The following is a 16,832-nucleotide window of genomic DNA, read 5'->3' on the forward strand; positions in this document are numbered from 1 at the left end:
TTGCAGTTAATCATTTTCATAATCATTTTCAGAGATTACGCATTGAAACACTCTCAAACCATGCATTCCAGCTACCCAGCAATCTCCATTCAAAAATCCTCCTTATCACCATGCACCCAACGTCCTTATAGAGCTTTCACATTAAACTAGTAATAGCCGCTTATTAATTTATGTATCGGTCACATCCCGTGTTCTCCCCCTTTCAACAAGTCTCTGTAATTTGCACTTCATCTGTCTTCTTACTGAACACTGCAGTGACCAGCAAGCATTTTTGTCAATCGTTTTCGTACCTTTTCCAATATCCCATTATCAGTTTGATATCCAAGTGTACAAATCTGTATGTGGCCTAATCAAAACCTTATACAATGAAACCATAACAATCTTAATTCCACTTTACTTCTTCCTAACTTGGCATTATCTGGAAACAATTGCAGATAAGAATTCAAATCTCTTCCGATATCATTTGCATACAATTTAAACAGCAAAGGCCCCAAAACAGACTCTTGCAGAAAACTGCTACTAACTTTCCTCTTCTGGAGTATCGCACCTCCATACAGAAATTGCAACTACCCATCAGGTAGGCAACTCTTATCAAAGGCACTAATCTATTATTATTATTATTATTATTATTATTATTATTATTATTATTATTATTATTATTATTAAGAGAGACATCCAGGGAGTCAGAGACTCATCGAGAGAGGGCACACACCAGCTATCATACTTAATCTTGAATTCATTCACACTGCTTGCACTCACAACATCCAAAGGCAATTCATTCCAATCACGCTCCACCCTCCGAGAGATAAATCTATCCCTCATACCCTTCTCAGTGGCCCTCATTCTCAGCTTCCTAGCATGTCCTCTCGTTCTTACCCCACCCTCCATAAATTGAAAAATTCCAGCAATTGAAATTTGTGACCCTTTCATATGTCTTCTCAATCATATCACCCGTCTTTCTTCTGCTTGTTAGTGTCTTCAGTCTACAAATTCTCAATCTGTCTTCATAATAAGCATTCCGCAATCCTGATATCATTTTTAGCACTCGACTTGTACTCTCTCCAATATATGAGAATCACAACGGAAACCAGGAGACCAGACCTGCGCACAATAGTCCAAGTGAGGTCTTATCAAGGCCTTGTAAAGAGCAAAATAACATCTTATCTTTACAAGTGAACATTCGTTTCAGCATTGCAATTATCTTAATCCGCCTCCAGTCCTTCTAGAATAATTACAGTTTGTATGTGAGCATTCTATCAAAATCCTTTAAAAAATCTAAATATTGCACCGTATATGGGTTGCTATTAACAAGAGCCATTTGTCACCTTATTGTAAGCAGAATGTTAAATCACCATCTTCCTTTAGTAAACTCTTGCGTACAAAGAAAATATTGTTGTCAAACGAATGCAGAATCTTTTTCCTGGACTGCTCCATAACTTCCCTGAAATTGCATGGATTACCTCTTTATTCATTAGTTTCACATTCCTGATCTTTGGAATATCTTTAGAAAATATCACTACCCGTAGTTCTTTGAGTAAAGTTCATTCAGCAATGATGTATCTTCCTTCCTGTTCCTCGTCGAACGAGGAATTAGGCAAAAGAGTAACAGAAGTATTGCACTATCTGATCATCTCCTGAGATAATCACAAGCCTTATAGTTCCGTATACATCTATTTATTACAAAGGTCTTCGTATGTTTGACCATCATGCAGTTGATCATCACATGATCTTGTTCACCAAAAGGAGGATTATTTGACACATTATAAGAATATCATCTGATCACATGATCAAATCCAAGACCCTTGATCCAAAAATTCATTATCTTTACTCCTATATGCTATTTGTTTATTCCAATCTATATTTAATAATTGATATCAGCCATAGTGATCATTATTGTGTTATTACCAGGTCAATTTGCCTATATATTTCCATCTCACAGCCCTGTACATTACCAAGTGTACAGCAATACCCAAGTAAATATTTAATCCTAATGAAAATGCAATTAATGGTTAGCTTGAAATTGAGGATTATTCAAAAAATCCTTAATGTCAACTTATCATATCATATTTATTACTAACATAATTATTTTTTTTGTTTTTATCTAATTATCTTTAAAGAGAATTTATTTTCATTTAGGAAAAACAGCAGCCCATGAGTCGAAAAGTATATACTAAGGTCAGTGTGTTCTTGCTTTACTTTATTAAATTAAAATATTAAAATTATCATATCATATTTATTACTAACATAATTATTTTTTTTGTTTTTATCTAATTATCTTTAAAGAGAATTTATTTTCATTTAGGAAAAACAGCAGCCCATGAGTCGAAAAGTATATACTAAGGTCAGTGTGTTCTTGCTTTACTTTACTAAATTAAAATAAAAGTAAATTTTCTTTGCTTGTTTTATACCTCCAATGGGAACAATTACACCATTTTAGAACTCACTTGTGAACCTGATGCCACTCTGAAATTCGGAAAATTTGTATGATTTCGTGAAGCAGGGTATTGATGAAAATGAGAAGATAATAATATGTTGGAAACTGCCGCCACGTTGTATTTTAAATTGAGACTTGCAATGCCATTCCACTTCCTGTTATTTCCACTGTCGTTTTTCAGAGATGAGGTGTTAAACACTTAATATTTTTTTTATTTAATATATTGTTCAAAAATAGCTGCTGCTGTTCAAAGAAGGTAGAAATTATCTTTGGTAGACCGAGATGATCTTTGGCTTCAACGAAAGTATAAAATAGTCCAATAACTCCTTTTATTCTCTTACAGAGAGTAGATGAGGCCGTTTAACCCGGTCTAATTTTTGGAGATCGAGGAAGCAGTTTAGTTTCCAACGGAAGTCAATCAAAAATAGCTTTCCCAAAGCTATCAGTAATTCTAAACAGCATCAGGTGAAGAGACGGTGGATAGTGCCATCATTTCTTGGTGTAAAACCCTGACACGATATAGTTATTTTCTGAATTGGTGTTGCTTCTACAGTCGATTTTACTGAAGAAAATCCTACGTTACAGGAAAAACACTCTGTATTCCATTGACCCAAATGGACTATCTCGAAATTATCGGAGAAAGAGAAAGAATGGCTTTCTTTCTTCGGGCAGAGTTTGCACATTTTGGGTGCAGAGGCCACTTCCACGGGGTTAGATAGCCCTTTCTCCATAGCAGTGTAATAATAATGATAATAAAACCATCTTGCTGAAGACAGTTATAGACTACATTATAGTATCCTCCTGAGAAATTTTTCAAGGACGAAATATTTTCTCCCTAGAAAGAAAAGTTGCCTTTCTAGAAATATTTTATTTTGCCTGTTCAAATTTAGTTTGTTGGCACTTTAGTAGGTTTTCTCGATAAACTCAGGTTCACAACATTGCTAAATGGCGACCGTAAAATTACACTCAGATAGTAATTCTACGGTCTTAATGCTACAAGAAAGTGCCAGGTAAGTTATCTTTCGTTCTCTATCTATCTGGCAAAGGAATTGATTGCATTGGCCAACAAGGCCTGGAAGTTCATGGAGGATAAAGAATATAGGAGAGAGAAGAAGTATTACGAATGATATGTGAAGCACTACATCCCAAAAGAATAGCAAATCAAGAAGATAGATTTATGAATAGTAGTTCAGTTGAGGTAATCTAGTGAGAAATAATGGTCAACAAGACAAAATATACAGATGGTTGCTGCTATAGGCCAGGGAGTGCAAGGGTCATTTAGAAGACACTTACTATCAATTAGGGCAATGCCTGCCGTTCCGATAATTATCATAGGAGATTTTAACTACAAGACATAGACTGGAACGCGGAAAAATAATGTCAAGAAGAAAATGCAATTTATACATCTTATACAAGAGAATTACTTGAAACTGTATGTCATGGAGGATACTAATGTAACGAGTCATTAATTAGTCATATGATCAGAAGATCAGTCAAATTAGATAGCCACACTGCCTTTGATTGGTGCGTGTAATCACACAATCTTCGCTTTGGAGGTTGCAAAATTAGAGTTTTTTTTTCGTGAAACAGGGTATTGATACCGGTCACGAAAGTGTATATGAATTACTACTACAGGGCAGGTAATTATAACAATTTTATGAAGCAGCTTGCAGGTATTCTATAGCATAACAATTGGAGGGGGAAGTATGTTAGTAGTGCATCGGAACAGTCAAGGAGTATTTCTAGGAAACACTATTCATATTTATTTCCACGGTCAGTAGGATGAATCAAGTAAGCATTGAATGGATGAATAGTATTATTAAGGAGGAAATGCAATAAATAAATAAATAAAATATTCTGCAGAGTTTTCTAAGGAAATAAGTAATCAGCCAGCACATGAGAAGTTCAAAGCTGAGGCAAGAAGATGACCAGTATAGTATGGAAATACAGCGAGATTATGAGAAGACCTTAGCCAAGCAAGTCAAAAGAAATTCCAACGAATTCTTTAGTTATGTGGCAAGTAAAAGAAATAATGTCTCGGAAGGATAACTTAGTGGGTTCTGATGATAAACGCGACAGAGAAAGCTGTAGTAGAGATAGGAATGTCCTCACACTAGTGAAGACATTCCTATCTGTGATGTAGCAAGAACTGATTAGAATTGTGTTCATGAATAAAAGGTACTTAGAATGTTGCAGAATCGTAATACCCATCCAAACCACTCTGGGTTTGGATGTGTATTAGCTTGCATATTGCGAGAAAGTACAAAGGAATTGACAGGGCCTCTGAATAAGTTTAAAAGTCTCAGTCTGGTGAGGTTACAGTGGAGTGAAAGGGAGGCAAAATAATTGCTATGATTCATTAATCAGGATCTAAGTCATATTAGAGCACAATCTGTATCTCAGAGTGGTGGTAAAGGTTCTGAAAACGTTGCTGAAAAACAGATTTCAGTAATGTGTGCGCATACGATTATTCAATGTAGCATTGTTTTCTTAACTGTCGGATTGCCTTAGTAATTATTAACTTCATATAATAGAGTGACAGCTGAGAGAATGGCTACACAGTGATACGGCTGGATTTTGATAAGAGATTTGATTGAATACCTCATGGAATACTCGCACGTAAATTTTCAAAAAGGAGGATGGATATGAAGCTGGTGATACGGATGCGAGAGCTGCTGATGGTCAGATACCAAAAGGTATTGTATAGAGGGACAAAGTACGAGAGCGCGAGAGTAGTGTGCCAAAAAAGCTCTGTGCTTGGACATCATTGTTTAAATTGTTACATAAATGATATAGGAAATGATTTGAAAGGAGATATTCAGTTGTTTATTTATGATGCAAAGCTGCGTAGTGTAATAGTTAATCAAGCTGATGTAGAGAACTAAATGATTTAAATAAGTTGATAGCATGGACAATATATAACTGATATCACTTTAAAATAGAAATTTGTCAAGCATTTCATTTTGGAAGGATTACAGTGTATCATGTTGAGTGAACTATACTACAGAAAATTGATGAAGACAAGGACTTTGGGTCCTTGTCTCGTCCTTGTTGGTAGATAGAGAGCTGAAATTCGGTTTACATATTGCTATGGTGTCCAAGATAGCTGATACGATTACTTGGAAGATGCTACCACGCTGAGTAAAAGAAGTTATCCTTTCTCTTTATAATTTCTTGATAAGTCTGCATCTAAATCACCGTGCTAAGCTCTGGTCGAGTAGATTTCTTGGTGATGAAAGAATGGTGGAAAATATTGAGAGTCGAGTGACTAAGTTGGTGAAGAGTGTGAAATACACTTAATGAATATAGACAGAGAGTTTGTGGGTTGCAATATTTCTTTGATAGATCTTAATCAGGTGATATCATATAAGTATTTAAGTTACTAAGATGATGTTATAGAATTCAAGCAGAGGAAAGATTCAAGAAAGTGGCTACAGGTGGCGAACAAATAGTCAGCTTGTCATCCTGGAAATTTAGTAAGAGTGCGATTAACAAGCGGGAGAGGAACAAATTGTTTTCTTGATGACTGGTGGATAATTGTAATGCATTACAAGTGTCAATTGTAATGCATTGTTTGTCAATTAATTCAAGCAGAGGTCTGATTAATATTCTGTGGTTAGCTTGACTCTTCCACGATGAGTTTTCGACCTCGATAAAGGAACTCAATAATAAGAGATACCTCCAGGGTATCAGGAACTCATTGAGGTAAGCCACATTCTAAAAGCACCATCTATCTCGATAAAGGAACTCAATAATAAGAGATACCTCCAGGGTGTCAGGAACTCATTGAGGCAGGCCACATTCTAAAAGCACCATCTATTGTACTTGTCTTGAATTCATTCACACTGCTAGCATACAAAACATCCAATGACAATCCATTTCGATCACCCACCACACTATACGAGAAAACGTTAGATCTCACTCCCTTCTTAGCGATATTTTTCTCAGCTTCCAACGATGCCCTCTTGTCCTTCCGCACGCTCAATAAAATAAAACATTCCATCATCTGGAATCTTATATGACCCTTCCATAAGTTTGTAAGTCACAATCAGCCCACCGCTCTTTCTCCTGTTTGCTATTGTCCGCTGACTACAAATTCTCAATCTGCCTTCATAATCAGTATTCCATAATCCTGATATTTTTAACACTCTTCTTTGCACTCTTTCCATTGTATCAGACTCACAACGGAAAACAGGAGACCAGACCTGTGCGCAATAGTCCAAATGAGGTCTTATCGAGGCCTTATAAAGAGCCAAATGACATCCTTATCTTTACATGTGAACATTCGTTTCAGCATTCCAATTATCTTTTGAGTTGTATTTCCAATCTTTGCCACATGGCTCCTGAGCTTTAACTTCCTATCTACTAACACTCCAAGGTCCTAGCCTCATCAGATTCTTCTAACATAATCCCACTAATGTAATATGACATTGGCTATCTAATCAAGCCAAAGTGAATGATTTTACATATGCTAATATTGAAACGGCGTCCATTTTCACAGTTCCACCCTATTCAAATAATTCCTGATTACTCAATCTATATATTTCCATCATCAGCAAAAGCTGTATGTGTCAAAATCTTCGTAATATCCTTAATGTACAGATTGAATAGCAGGGTACCAAGCTCTTATCCTTGCGGTACACCACTGATTACCTTAAATTTTGCAAACTCTTACCACGTTTTGGCACTTAAGGCTTGAACTGAACACTCTTTTAGCACACATGCTGATATCCCATCAGGTCCTATTGCTGAATTCTTATTCAGCTTCTGCAACAGCTGTAATCTCGTCCTTATTCACCTGAATTTCTTCATCCAGTGAAGAGGTAGCAGTGAGCTGATTGTCGAGTACACCAGGTTGAAAGTTTTTAACAAAATGGACAATCATTAGATGAATAACCTCTTCCGCATCTGTAACACTGACGCCATCATTCAGAAGAGTTATTCTTTCATATTCATTCTTTCTTTTAGATGCAGCATTACGATAGAATTCTTGTAGGTTCTGTTTAGCACGCAGAGCCAGTTTCTTTTCATATTCAGACTTTGCATTCTGTACAGCAGTGGTAACTATTCTAGCCAGCTGCTTATAATTTTCATAACGGACATCATTCTTATGCACACGGTATTCCTTCCACATTATCCTTTCTAATGAATCTATTGCTTAATATGATTACACATCCGTTTTACTCCTACTCTATTTATTCTTCGAACTCTCGGGACACATTCTGATATCGCATCATTTAAGTGTTGTTTAAATGCTTCCCATGCACTGTTGGTATTCTTCCCATCCATTAACCGATTCCATTCCACTGAACTCAGTATACTCCTCCGATGTTCATAATTTCCTGCTTTGTAGTTCAACAAGTAACCTTTCCTAAATGGAACATTCATAAACTTAGTCACTTGCCAAGTGAGTGCAGCCTGATTACAGTCATCAACCGGATGTAGAATAGTTACGTCTTTAAAATGAAACGCCCTCTTACACTATAATAGAATCTAATCCTCTTTGACCTCGAGTTCTTTCTGTCACATGCTGCCTGAGGAAGCTGACCCGTAACAGCTGAATAAATCCATTTTCTTTCTTCTCATGAGATTATACTTCTACCGGATCAATATTTGGATAATTAAAGTTTCCCATTATGATTACTCTTTTCGCGCCCATTTTGTCTATTTGGTGATGCATTTCTTCATCACTAACAACCGATTCACTAGGTCAGTAACAACACCCCACTATGTAATTGATCATATTCGGTTCCACCTCACACCAGATGGTTTAAAACTCAATGCCGTATGAAATACTAGTAGTAGTAGTTACTGCAATCATAGGTCTCAACACTAACTGGATTTAAGTCATCCGATATCATTAGCAGCACGCTCCCTCCTCTCCTGTCCTATCTATCCTACATGAAAATATTTTAATCATAATATATTATTATGATTCGTGATCGTAAGATATTATTATTATTTCTTCAGAAATTGTTGTCTTTTATCAGTATCGCAATTAGTTCCTCTTTGTAAAATTAAGTCCTTTTGCTTAATTCAAGGACCATCAATATTCAAATTTCAATCTGCTGTAAATCTCGTTATACTCAATATTATCGAAAACTCGGTTTCTTTTACGACTATGGTATTCTACTGCTTACGACCTACTAATTTGAATCTAAAGGCGATAATGAAAGAACCTGTACTTTATAGTAAAAATAAATAAATAAACAAATATATAAATAATTAATAAAATAAAAATAAAATATAATAATTATTATTACTATTGTTGATGTTGTTATAAATAAATCATATATATCTGGAATATATTCTACTTTTTGTTTTCCTCTTCCTTATTCTCGTATATTTAAAATTTGGTATATATTAATATGTTATGAAAAAGAGAAGTTGTATAAAAGATTGCGAAACTCAGACATTATCAATACTATGGTGATTTTGTATTGTGTTTAATCGGGGAGATTGAATTGAGCAGAAATATTCGGTTGGTAATCGGATAGCATTCTGATAGGTTAGCAAAACTCTCAAAATTGGGAGTTTGGTTGCAGTGTTATCCAACTGGACTGTTGGAGATCACACTCCAGTTTAAGTCCTAATTGGAGATCATATCAAATATTATCTCCAACTCGAAGAATTTAAACTGTATGTGTACGGAAGGGGACGCATAGATGGTATTAAGACATAGTTCGAATCAGACAAAGCGACTGTTTCTGAACTGTCCTAAAATCATAAACTCCAGAGAATTCCCTCTTTGCAAACTATCAAACATAATTTGTAGGCTTTTGAATATGTTTCAATTCTTAATATTGCATTCACATTCGGTTAGTGCTAACGCGAATTACAACCTTAGGATATTATATTTGTGAATATATATAGGAGATAATTTTCTTTGAATTAAAGACACTACAACGTGCGTTCGATTGAAAACACTACATTTTCTCTCTTTCTTACTTTCTGCACGTTATTTAGAATCATTTGAGATAAAATTATTATGATACTGATGGAATTATTTTGTTACTTTAGTTGTTTTAAAGTTAATATAGGTTACAAATAATTTATTTTCATTTAGGCCGATGAACCCTACTTCTGTAAAAGGATTCTTCAGGTCAGTGCATACCTCATTTTAGTTTATTAAATCGTTAAATTAAAAAACAAAACTGTTCTCTTAAATATAAAGAGCCAATAGGCTTCGCTTCGGCGATGTAACATTATTTAAATTAAGGGGATATTAAATTCCACATTGTTTCAAAACCGAATAAGAAACTCAAAGATCGGAATCAAAGAGTTTCACTGAATATAGTAAACTATAAAAGTATTGGCGGACTAGCGTAAGCTAAACCACGTAGTACAAACTAGGGCAACTCGTAGCAGAGGTGGCTTAAGCTCTGATTACTATTCTTAGTATTTCCCATAATGTAAAACACATCTCCTAGGAGATGTATGATGTTATACATTATGGTGGGAGGTCACTACCCTGAGTGAAGCCTAGGGTTACTCGAGAGTGAAGCCTATTGGCTCTTTATATTTAAGTAATTTAATAGGTGCACCTTTTTGACAACGCGTATAGCAAAGTATATAAGTTCTTTTCTCTATACCTTCAGTATTAATTTGGTCTAGCTACTCACTGATGAGACCCCCAAAGAGGGATTTGAAACCGGTGGGGGACTGGCTCTGAGAGGCTCTGCCTGGGGATAGGTTTTTGCCTGTTTCTGAGTGAGTGGGGCCACCGCTGAGATTATGGCTCTAATTGGTGGTTGGGTGAGCTTGCCAGTGGGTGGAGCCAATGCTGAGAAGTTCTTCTCGGTGAAGGGGTGAGCCTGTCACTGAGTGAAACAACACTGAGTTGGGCGAGCTTTCGGGATCGTCTTATTTTTAGAGCCCGCTTCATCTATAGAAACGTCGAAACCGGTCTGGGTAGTGACTTTCCACCATAATGTATAACATCATACATCTCCTAGGAGATGGGTTTTATATTATGGAAAATACTAAGAATAACGATCAGAACTTTCCCCACCTTTGCTTGCTACGAGATGCCCTAGTTTGTACTACATGCTTTGGCTTACGCTAGTATCCGCGGATACTTTTATAGTTTACTATATTCGGCATGAAACTCTTTGATTCCGATCTTTGAATTTCTTATTCGGTTTTGAAACAATGTGGGATTTAATATCTCCTTAATTTAAATAAACGGTTCTCTTGTTTTTTACATCGGTTGCTTCTCTACCGCTTCATTCATCATCGCTGCAAGATTAGTATGATCCCTAGATGGCGCGCGTTGACGAAACAATTAAATGAATTCAGAATTGAGTTTATTAATGTAACATATAAATGCAACAGATAAATGAAAGCATAAGATCAATGAAATATTAGAAAAATAACTACATTGTATAAAATTATAGTACGACTTATTAATATTAAAGCATGAGACAAATACAAGACAGATTTACAGCATACGATGATTCAAATTACCAGGCAAATTTTACGAGAATATACATAAATGCATATCGTAATCAAGGGCGATTCCCATCCTAGTTTCTAGCAGATGCATACTTACGAAGGAAGTGAGGGTAGAATTTCCTGTCTATATATCTAGAATTATTACATTATGTAAATTGTTAGATATATAATTATCAGATACAAAAATTATTTCGCATAAACTTATATGATGTATAATTATATTAGATTCCATTAATTATTCGATACATAATTATTAGATTATGTATAATTTATTAGGTAAATCATTACCTTTAACACTTATTTTATGTGTTCGACATATGCTTCAAAAGTCATTTATTCCATTATATAGTTTCTTAATCTTTTTTTTTTTAATATGAAAAAAGAATTTCGTCAGATAATTTGTTATCGCGGTTAGTTAGGAGCCTTTCACCACCAAAACAAGGTACTCAAGAGTTATCTTCGATGGTATTAAGAAAACATGGAATAAAATTATGCAAACATAGTTAACCCCTTTTCCTAAAATGGTCCATTAAATTACTTAATTTAATGTTTTTGATGTATATGGCAGATGACGACTCATGGAAATAACACTGCTTGTAGAGAAGTGAACTGGAAACCCCCATTGGCAAAGTGCGTCGTGCCATGTAACGAGTCACGTGATTTAGCCGTTATCAATTGAAGGAATATATGATTCTCACGAATTAGTGCAACTGTGTCTGGGTAAAATGGCTGCAAGCAGGGAACTGACGGAGTTTCCTATAACGGCGTCCAATGACAGGATGTCATAGGATGCCATGCTGCAGCCCTTCTTCGACAAATTATTAACAAATTGTTCCTGACTGAAACAAATGAATGAAAATAGTGTACAAATGAAACTCCAGTAATGAATTTAGGTATCGTACGAGCTGAATTTAATTTCTTTTTCTTTTTATCATCTTCTGTTGAAAATGTCGCGATTACAATTATTAATAAATTATCATGATCATTTTTTCAAGAGAGTGAGCTTTATCTACTTACTGTTTATTTATTTTCATTTAGCCAGAAATTGATCCCCGATTAATTAGAGGACATTCTCAGGTCAGTGCATACTTCATTTAACAGCCATAGTTTATTAAGTACAATAAAATAAAAATAAATTGTTTGTATCTTTTTTATCCCCACAGAGATGTGAAGAGGTAGCTCCTTCGTGATTGTCGATAGTTTAGTAAAATTTCTAACTTTATTAATTTTTTTTTTATTTAGTGTGTTATGAATACAACAGCTGTTAGATCCATACTGGCAGATTCGTACTGCACCATCTTATGAATTTAATATACAGGAGGGTCTCCATATTTACGGGGTTTAAGCGACAACACTTCCAGCGAAACTTGAAGTTGCGCGAAAATCTGTACTTTCGTCCAAATAGCAGATGTTTGCTACGTATATGCCAAAACGTATAAACCATTTACAATTCGCAGACGATGTTTATATGTGCTTGACATGCATGTTTTAGTTGTGTTTTACAATAATGAGTAGTGCAATGTTTCCAAAATAATCTATCAAAATTTTATTACATGGTTAAGAACGATATTCGAGACGAAATGGTAGGGAGACAGCAGACGAGGTGTGTGTGTGTGTGTGTGTGTGTGTGAAAGAACAAGTGGAAACAGAAAGACTACATATGTTAATTCTAAGGGTTGTGGGAAAACTAAATTTGGTAATTCGGAGTTGTTTACACTTAAAAATAGACTGCAACAAGTAAATGCGTTATCACTGTTGCTGGTACCGTGTGTCTAAAAACGGCAGAATTCGCACTAGTGGCCGTTGATTAATTGGAAGGCCTCCAGTTAGTGGAAAAGTTGATTGTTGATGACTTTCTCCACTATTGTAAAGAGATTGAGATTATGGCGAACGGACGGCAAACGTTTGTCCCCTTGTTTTTTGATATCATTAGATATATGCATTCTTCCACGCATTGGGATAAGTACCAGTTAAGCAAAAAAGATTCTTGAGCACAATGTTTGAGTACAGTTAGAGAGAGAGAGAGAGAGAGAGAGAGAGATGCACGGGACTGGAAGACTTTTATTATTATTATTATTGGCAACTCCAAGGAGTCTTTAGACTCATCGAGGGAGGCCCAACATCATGTCAAGAACAACTATTCAACATTCACACGGTATCTAACATACCTTGCCTTGAACTCATTTACAGTCAATGCACCCACAACAGACTGGCAGCTTATTCCACTCATTTACCACTCTCCAATTAAAAAACCTAGCTCTAACACCCTTGCTAACCACACTCTTACCAAGCTTCCAAGGATGGCCCCTAGTCCTCCCACTACCAGTCCTATTCTCAAAAATATCTTCTGAATTAATCTTATAGAAACTCTTCAGTAATTTGAATGTCTCAATCATATCACCACTTTTTTCGCCTATCAACCAGTTTCTGCAGCCCACAAATCTTCAACCTGTTCTCATAAGGTTCATTCCATAGCCATGCTATTATCTTGGTCACCCGTCTCTGGATCCTCTCCACCTCCTCCCCACCGAGAAGAAACCCTGGCGCCCATATCTGGGCACAGTTGTCCAGATGGGGTCTTATCAAGGCTCGGTACAGAGGAACAATAACCTATTTGTCTCTACTTGTTAAAGTATTTTTCAGCAACCAAGTGATTTGATGAGCTGATTTAGCCACATTTGCAATGTGCCCCCTAAACTTCAACTCCCTATCCACCAACACTCCCAAATCCCTAGCCTCATCAATCTCCTAGAGTATGGTTCAACCAATGTGATATACTGCTGCTAATCATTTCACCCCAAAACCCAAAACCTTACACTTTGCCACATTAAATTGACATCCATTTTCCTTAGCCCAGTCCTCCAAACTATCCAAATCATCTTGTAAAATTTTAACATCCTGTGCACTCACTATTGCTCTACCAAACTTTGCATCATCAGCAAACAAGTGAACATTTACTCTCAGATCCTTTCCTATATCGTTAATGAACAACTTGAAAAGTAGTGGTCCAAGAACAGAACCCTGCGGCACACCACAAGCCACAGGCCGTCTTTTGGACTCTACTCCTGAATAAACCACTTTCTGATATCTCTCCATCAACTACCCTCCTATCCATCTCCATATGCTGCAGTTTACTGATTAGAATGCCATGTGGTATCCTGTCAAAGGCCTTAGCAAGGTCTAGTAGAATCACTGTAAACCCGTTACCCTTATCCAGTTCAGCGGTCACTGTGTTATAAAACGCGAGCAATTTACTGAGGCATAATCTACCCTTCACAAAATCATGTTGTACCCCATACAGTATCCCATTTTCATCTATCCAATCCTGTATTTTCTCTTGACTATTTTCTCCAAGACCTTGACAACAATTCCTGATATGCTGATCGGCCGGTAATTTTCAACAGCAGTCTTGGAACCTCCTTTATGCAGTGGAACTATTTTCCCCTCTTTCCACCCCCTTGGGACCAAGCCAGACCCGAGACTCAAATTAAACAAAATGATCAAAGGCACTGACAATTCTTTAGCCGCTTCTCGTACGACACGAGCTGGTATACCATCCAATCCCGCAGATGAATTGACATTTAGGTTTTGTAATAGACTATTCACCTCCACTTCATTCATCACAATTCCCGTATAAGCTATTGGTTCTTCCATTTCTGCAATGTCACCACCAGGATGATATACTCTTGCAACATGCTCACTCAGTAATTCTACTATATCAACTGATTCGGTTACCTCCCTACCATTGGCATTCTTTAAAATCATTCTGCCATATACGTGGGCTGTTCAATAAGTAATAAGACTAATTTTACTGTGGCAAAACCACTCATCAGAATATTAATTTCTGTGGAATAAAGAAACGTTACTGTATGTATTAACAAAAGAAGTTGATAGATGACGTATACCGGATGATGTGCCAGAGTGTCACGTGACTAAACGCAAGTGCTCATCGGCGCACCTACGAGGTGCGACCAGTCTTCGAAATGGAAGCATCCTTGGAACAGCGTTATACGATTAAATTTTGTGTGCGTTTGCAAAAATTGGCATCGGACACTTTTAACATGATACGCGAAGCTTTCCACGATGAAGCAATTCGACGGCAAGTGTTTTTCGCTGTCATAAAACTTTTAAGGAAGGAAGGCAAAATGTGGAAGATCTTGAACATGAGGGAAGACTTTCAACGTCCATCACAGAGATAATGATCAACACAGCAGTGATTATCATCAAGCATGTCAAAAGGAAGCGTCCATTGCTGAAGAATGACATCTTATTGCACCACGATAATGCAAGGCCACATATTGCTGGTTGTGTAGTGGACGTTTTGCAGAACAACACATATCCTACCACATCCTCCATACAGTCCTGATCTCGCACCGTGCGATTTCTGGCTGTTTCCTCAGCTCAAGAAACCACTAAGAGGCCGCCATTTCGAAAGCAACAAAGCTGCGGAGGCGGTTTTGAAAGAACTCTCAAAAAAGGCCACATGCTACACAAACCAGCTAACATACTTATTTTTATATATTAAAAAAGATTTGGTATATTAACACATATACGATATTTTTCTCATATTATCTTTATTTATCGCTTGTAGTTTCAATTTCTCTTGATACCCAAGAGATATGAATTATTGAAAGCTTTGTAATTCTTATCGCCACTTGAGAACGATTATTTACAGATAACCGGAATGAAAAATTTGCATACAAAATCTGCATGACTTGCTGTAGTCTTTGTTTCTAAATCCAGCGTGTCGTGGGTCTTAGGACCTGTATAATTTGATCACGTCACTACCAACTTGGAATAATGGGACATGACAAGATTCAAGCCTTCCCATTAATTAATGACCTCATTGTAAACAACAGTGTCTGTGAACTTTCAACGCCTCCACTGTCTGAAACAAAAATGTTACTATTCCCTTGGCATGGGCGTAAGTTTCATAGCATATTTTATTGTCACTTTGTCTCTCGATGGTACCACCTCTTGAAGATGTCGCGATTTTTCTTTTTTTATGTAGGTGGGTATCTTCAAACTAAATGACAAACATTGTAACTAGGCCTAATAACATTATTCAGCCTTGCACTAATAATAGAATGAAAAAAAAGACCAAAGTGATTATTTGAGAAGCTTATTTTTATGAATGCAAATTAGCTGCATGGCTGATTTGTCCTTCAGCATTATTATTTATTCTTTTTTGATAGACTAGAAAACCCGTTTACAGTCGAACATTAACAAAACACCTAGCAATTATAAAGATTGAAAGTTGACCTAATTACAATGCTCTCCACTCAGCGATTGTTGGCAACAACCTACAGTAGTTTTTAATGTATTTTCAATATTCTTAAGTTTGCTTGATGTCATTGTTTGGTAACTGTTTGAATTCGTATCGCTGGCAGTTTTTAGAAATTTTTCAGAAATTATTTTACATCATTAATTTTCTACTTTATTTTAGATAAAATTTTAAAAATTGTTTAAAATTATAAATGTGTTTATGGATAGTTGGCCATGGTGGTTCTTAAGGCTGTCCATCTCTGGTTTTCCCTAAGAATGACTGGAGGCACCTTTTCATTGGTGGAGGCAGAGGAATCTGTGTTGGGGGCATCTTAATCCATGCCATTTTCGTTTGCTGACTCCGAGGCAAGAGTTTTACGTGCGTGCGTCTCTTCTTGATCTGAATGAGTAGACTCCGAGATTACTAGATTTAATTTTTCCTCCATTTGAGGAGCGTCTTCATTTTGATCCTCATCAGTCTCGGGTAAAGAGTAAATATTTAGGAAGCCGGGCCATTTAAGCTCAAATTTCTTAAGAAGTTTCTTTATGAATCTGAATGCCAGTCCTTTATCTAGAGAGTCTATAATTATAGACTCTCAAATGATATCAGGATCTATCATTTGATGGCTATTTGAGCTTAAACTTTCTTTGAAGTTTATTTACAAGAATAAGCTGGCTC

General features: G+C 36.3%; 1 protein-coding gene across 2 annotated transcripts in view; it reads left to right on the forward strand.

Moving 5' to 3' along the window:
• Positions 1–2,140: 2,140 nt before the first annotated feature.
• Positions 2,141–16,832, forward strand: part of LOC150106074 (uncharacterized) — a 51,826-nt gene continuing 37,134 nt past the window's right edge. For both annotated transcript variants that reach the window (XM_090393825.1, XM_090393826.1), the window contains exons 1-4: positions 2,141–2,175; positions 2,303–2,341; positions 9,501–9,536; positions 11,927–11,965. In XM_090393825.1, the coding sequence (XP_090249951.1) occupies positions 2,152–2,175; positions 2,303–2,341; positions 9,501–9,536; positions 11,927–11,965 (138 nt within the window). In that variant the 5' untranslated portion in view covers positions 2,141–2,151. The remainder of the gene's footprint in view (positions 2,176–2,302; positions 2,342–9,500; positions 9,537–11,926; positions 11,966–16,832) is intronic.

Source organism: Typopeltis vanoorti, chromosome 6, assembly GCF_054136105.1.
Source record: "Typopeltis vanoorti isolate ZY-2024b chromosome 6, IOZ_Tvanoo_1.0, whole genome shotgun sequence".
Classification (NCBI taxonomy): Eukaryota; Metazoa; Arthropoda; class Arachnida; order Uropygi; family Thelyphonidae; genus Typopeltis; species Typopeltis vanoorti.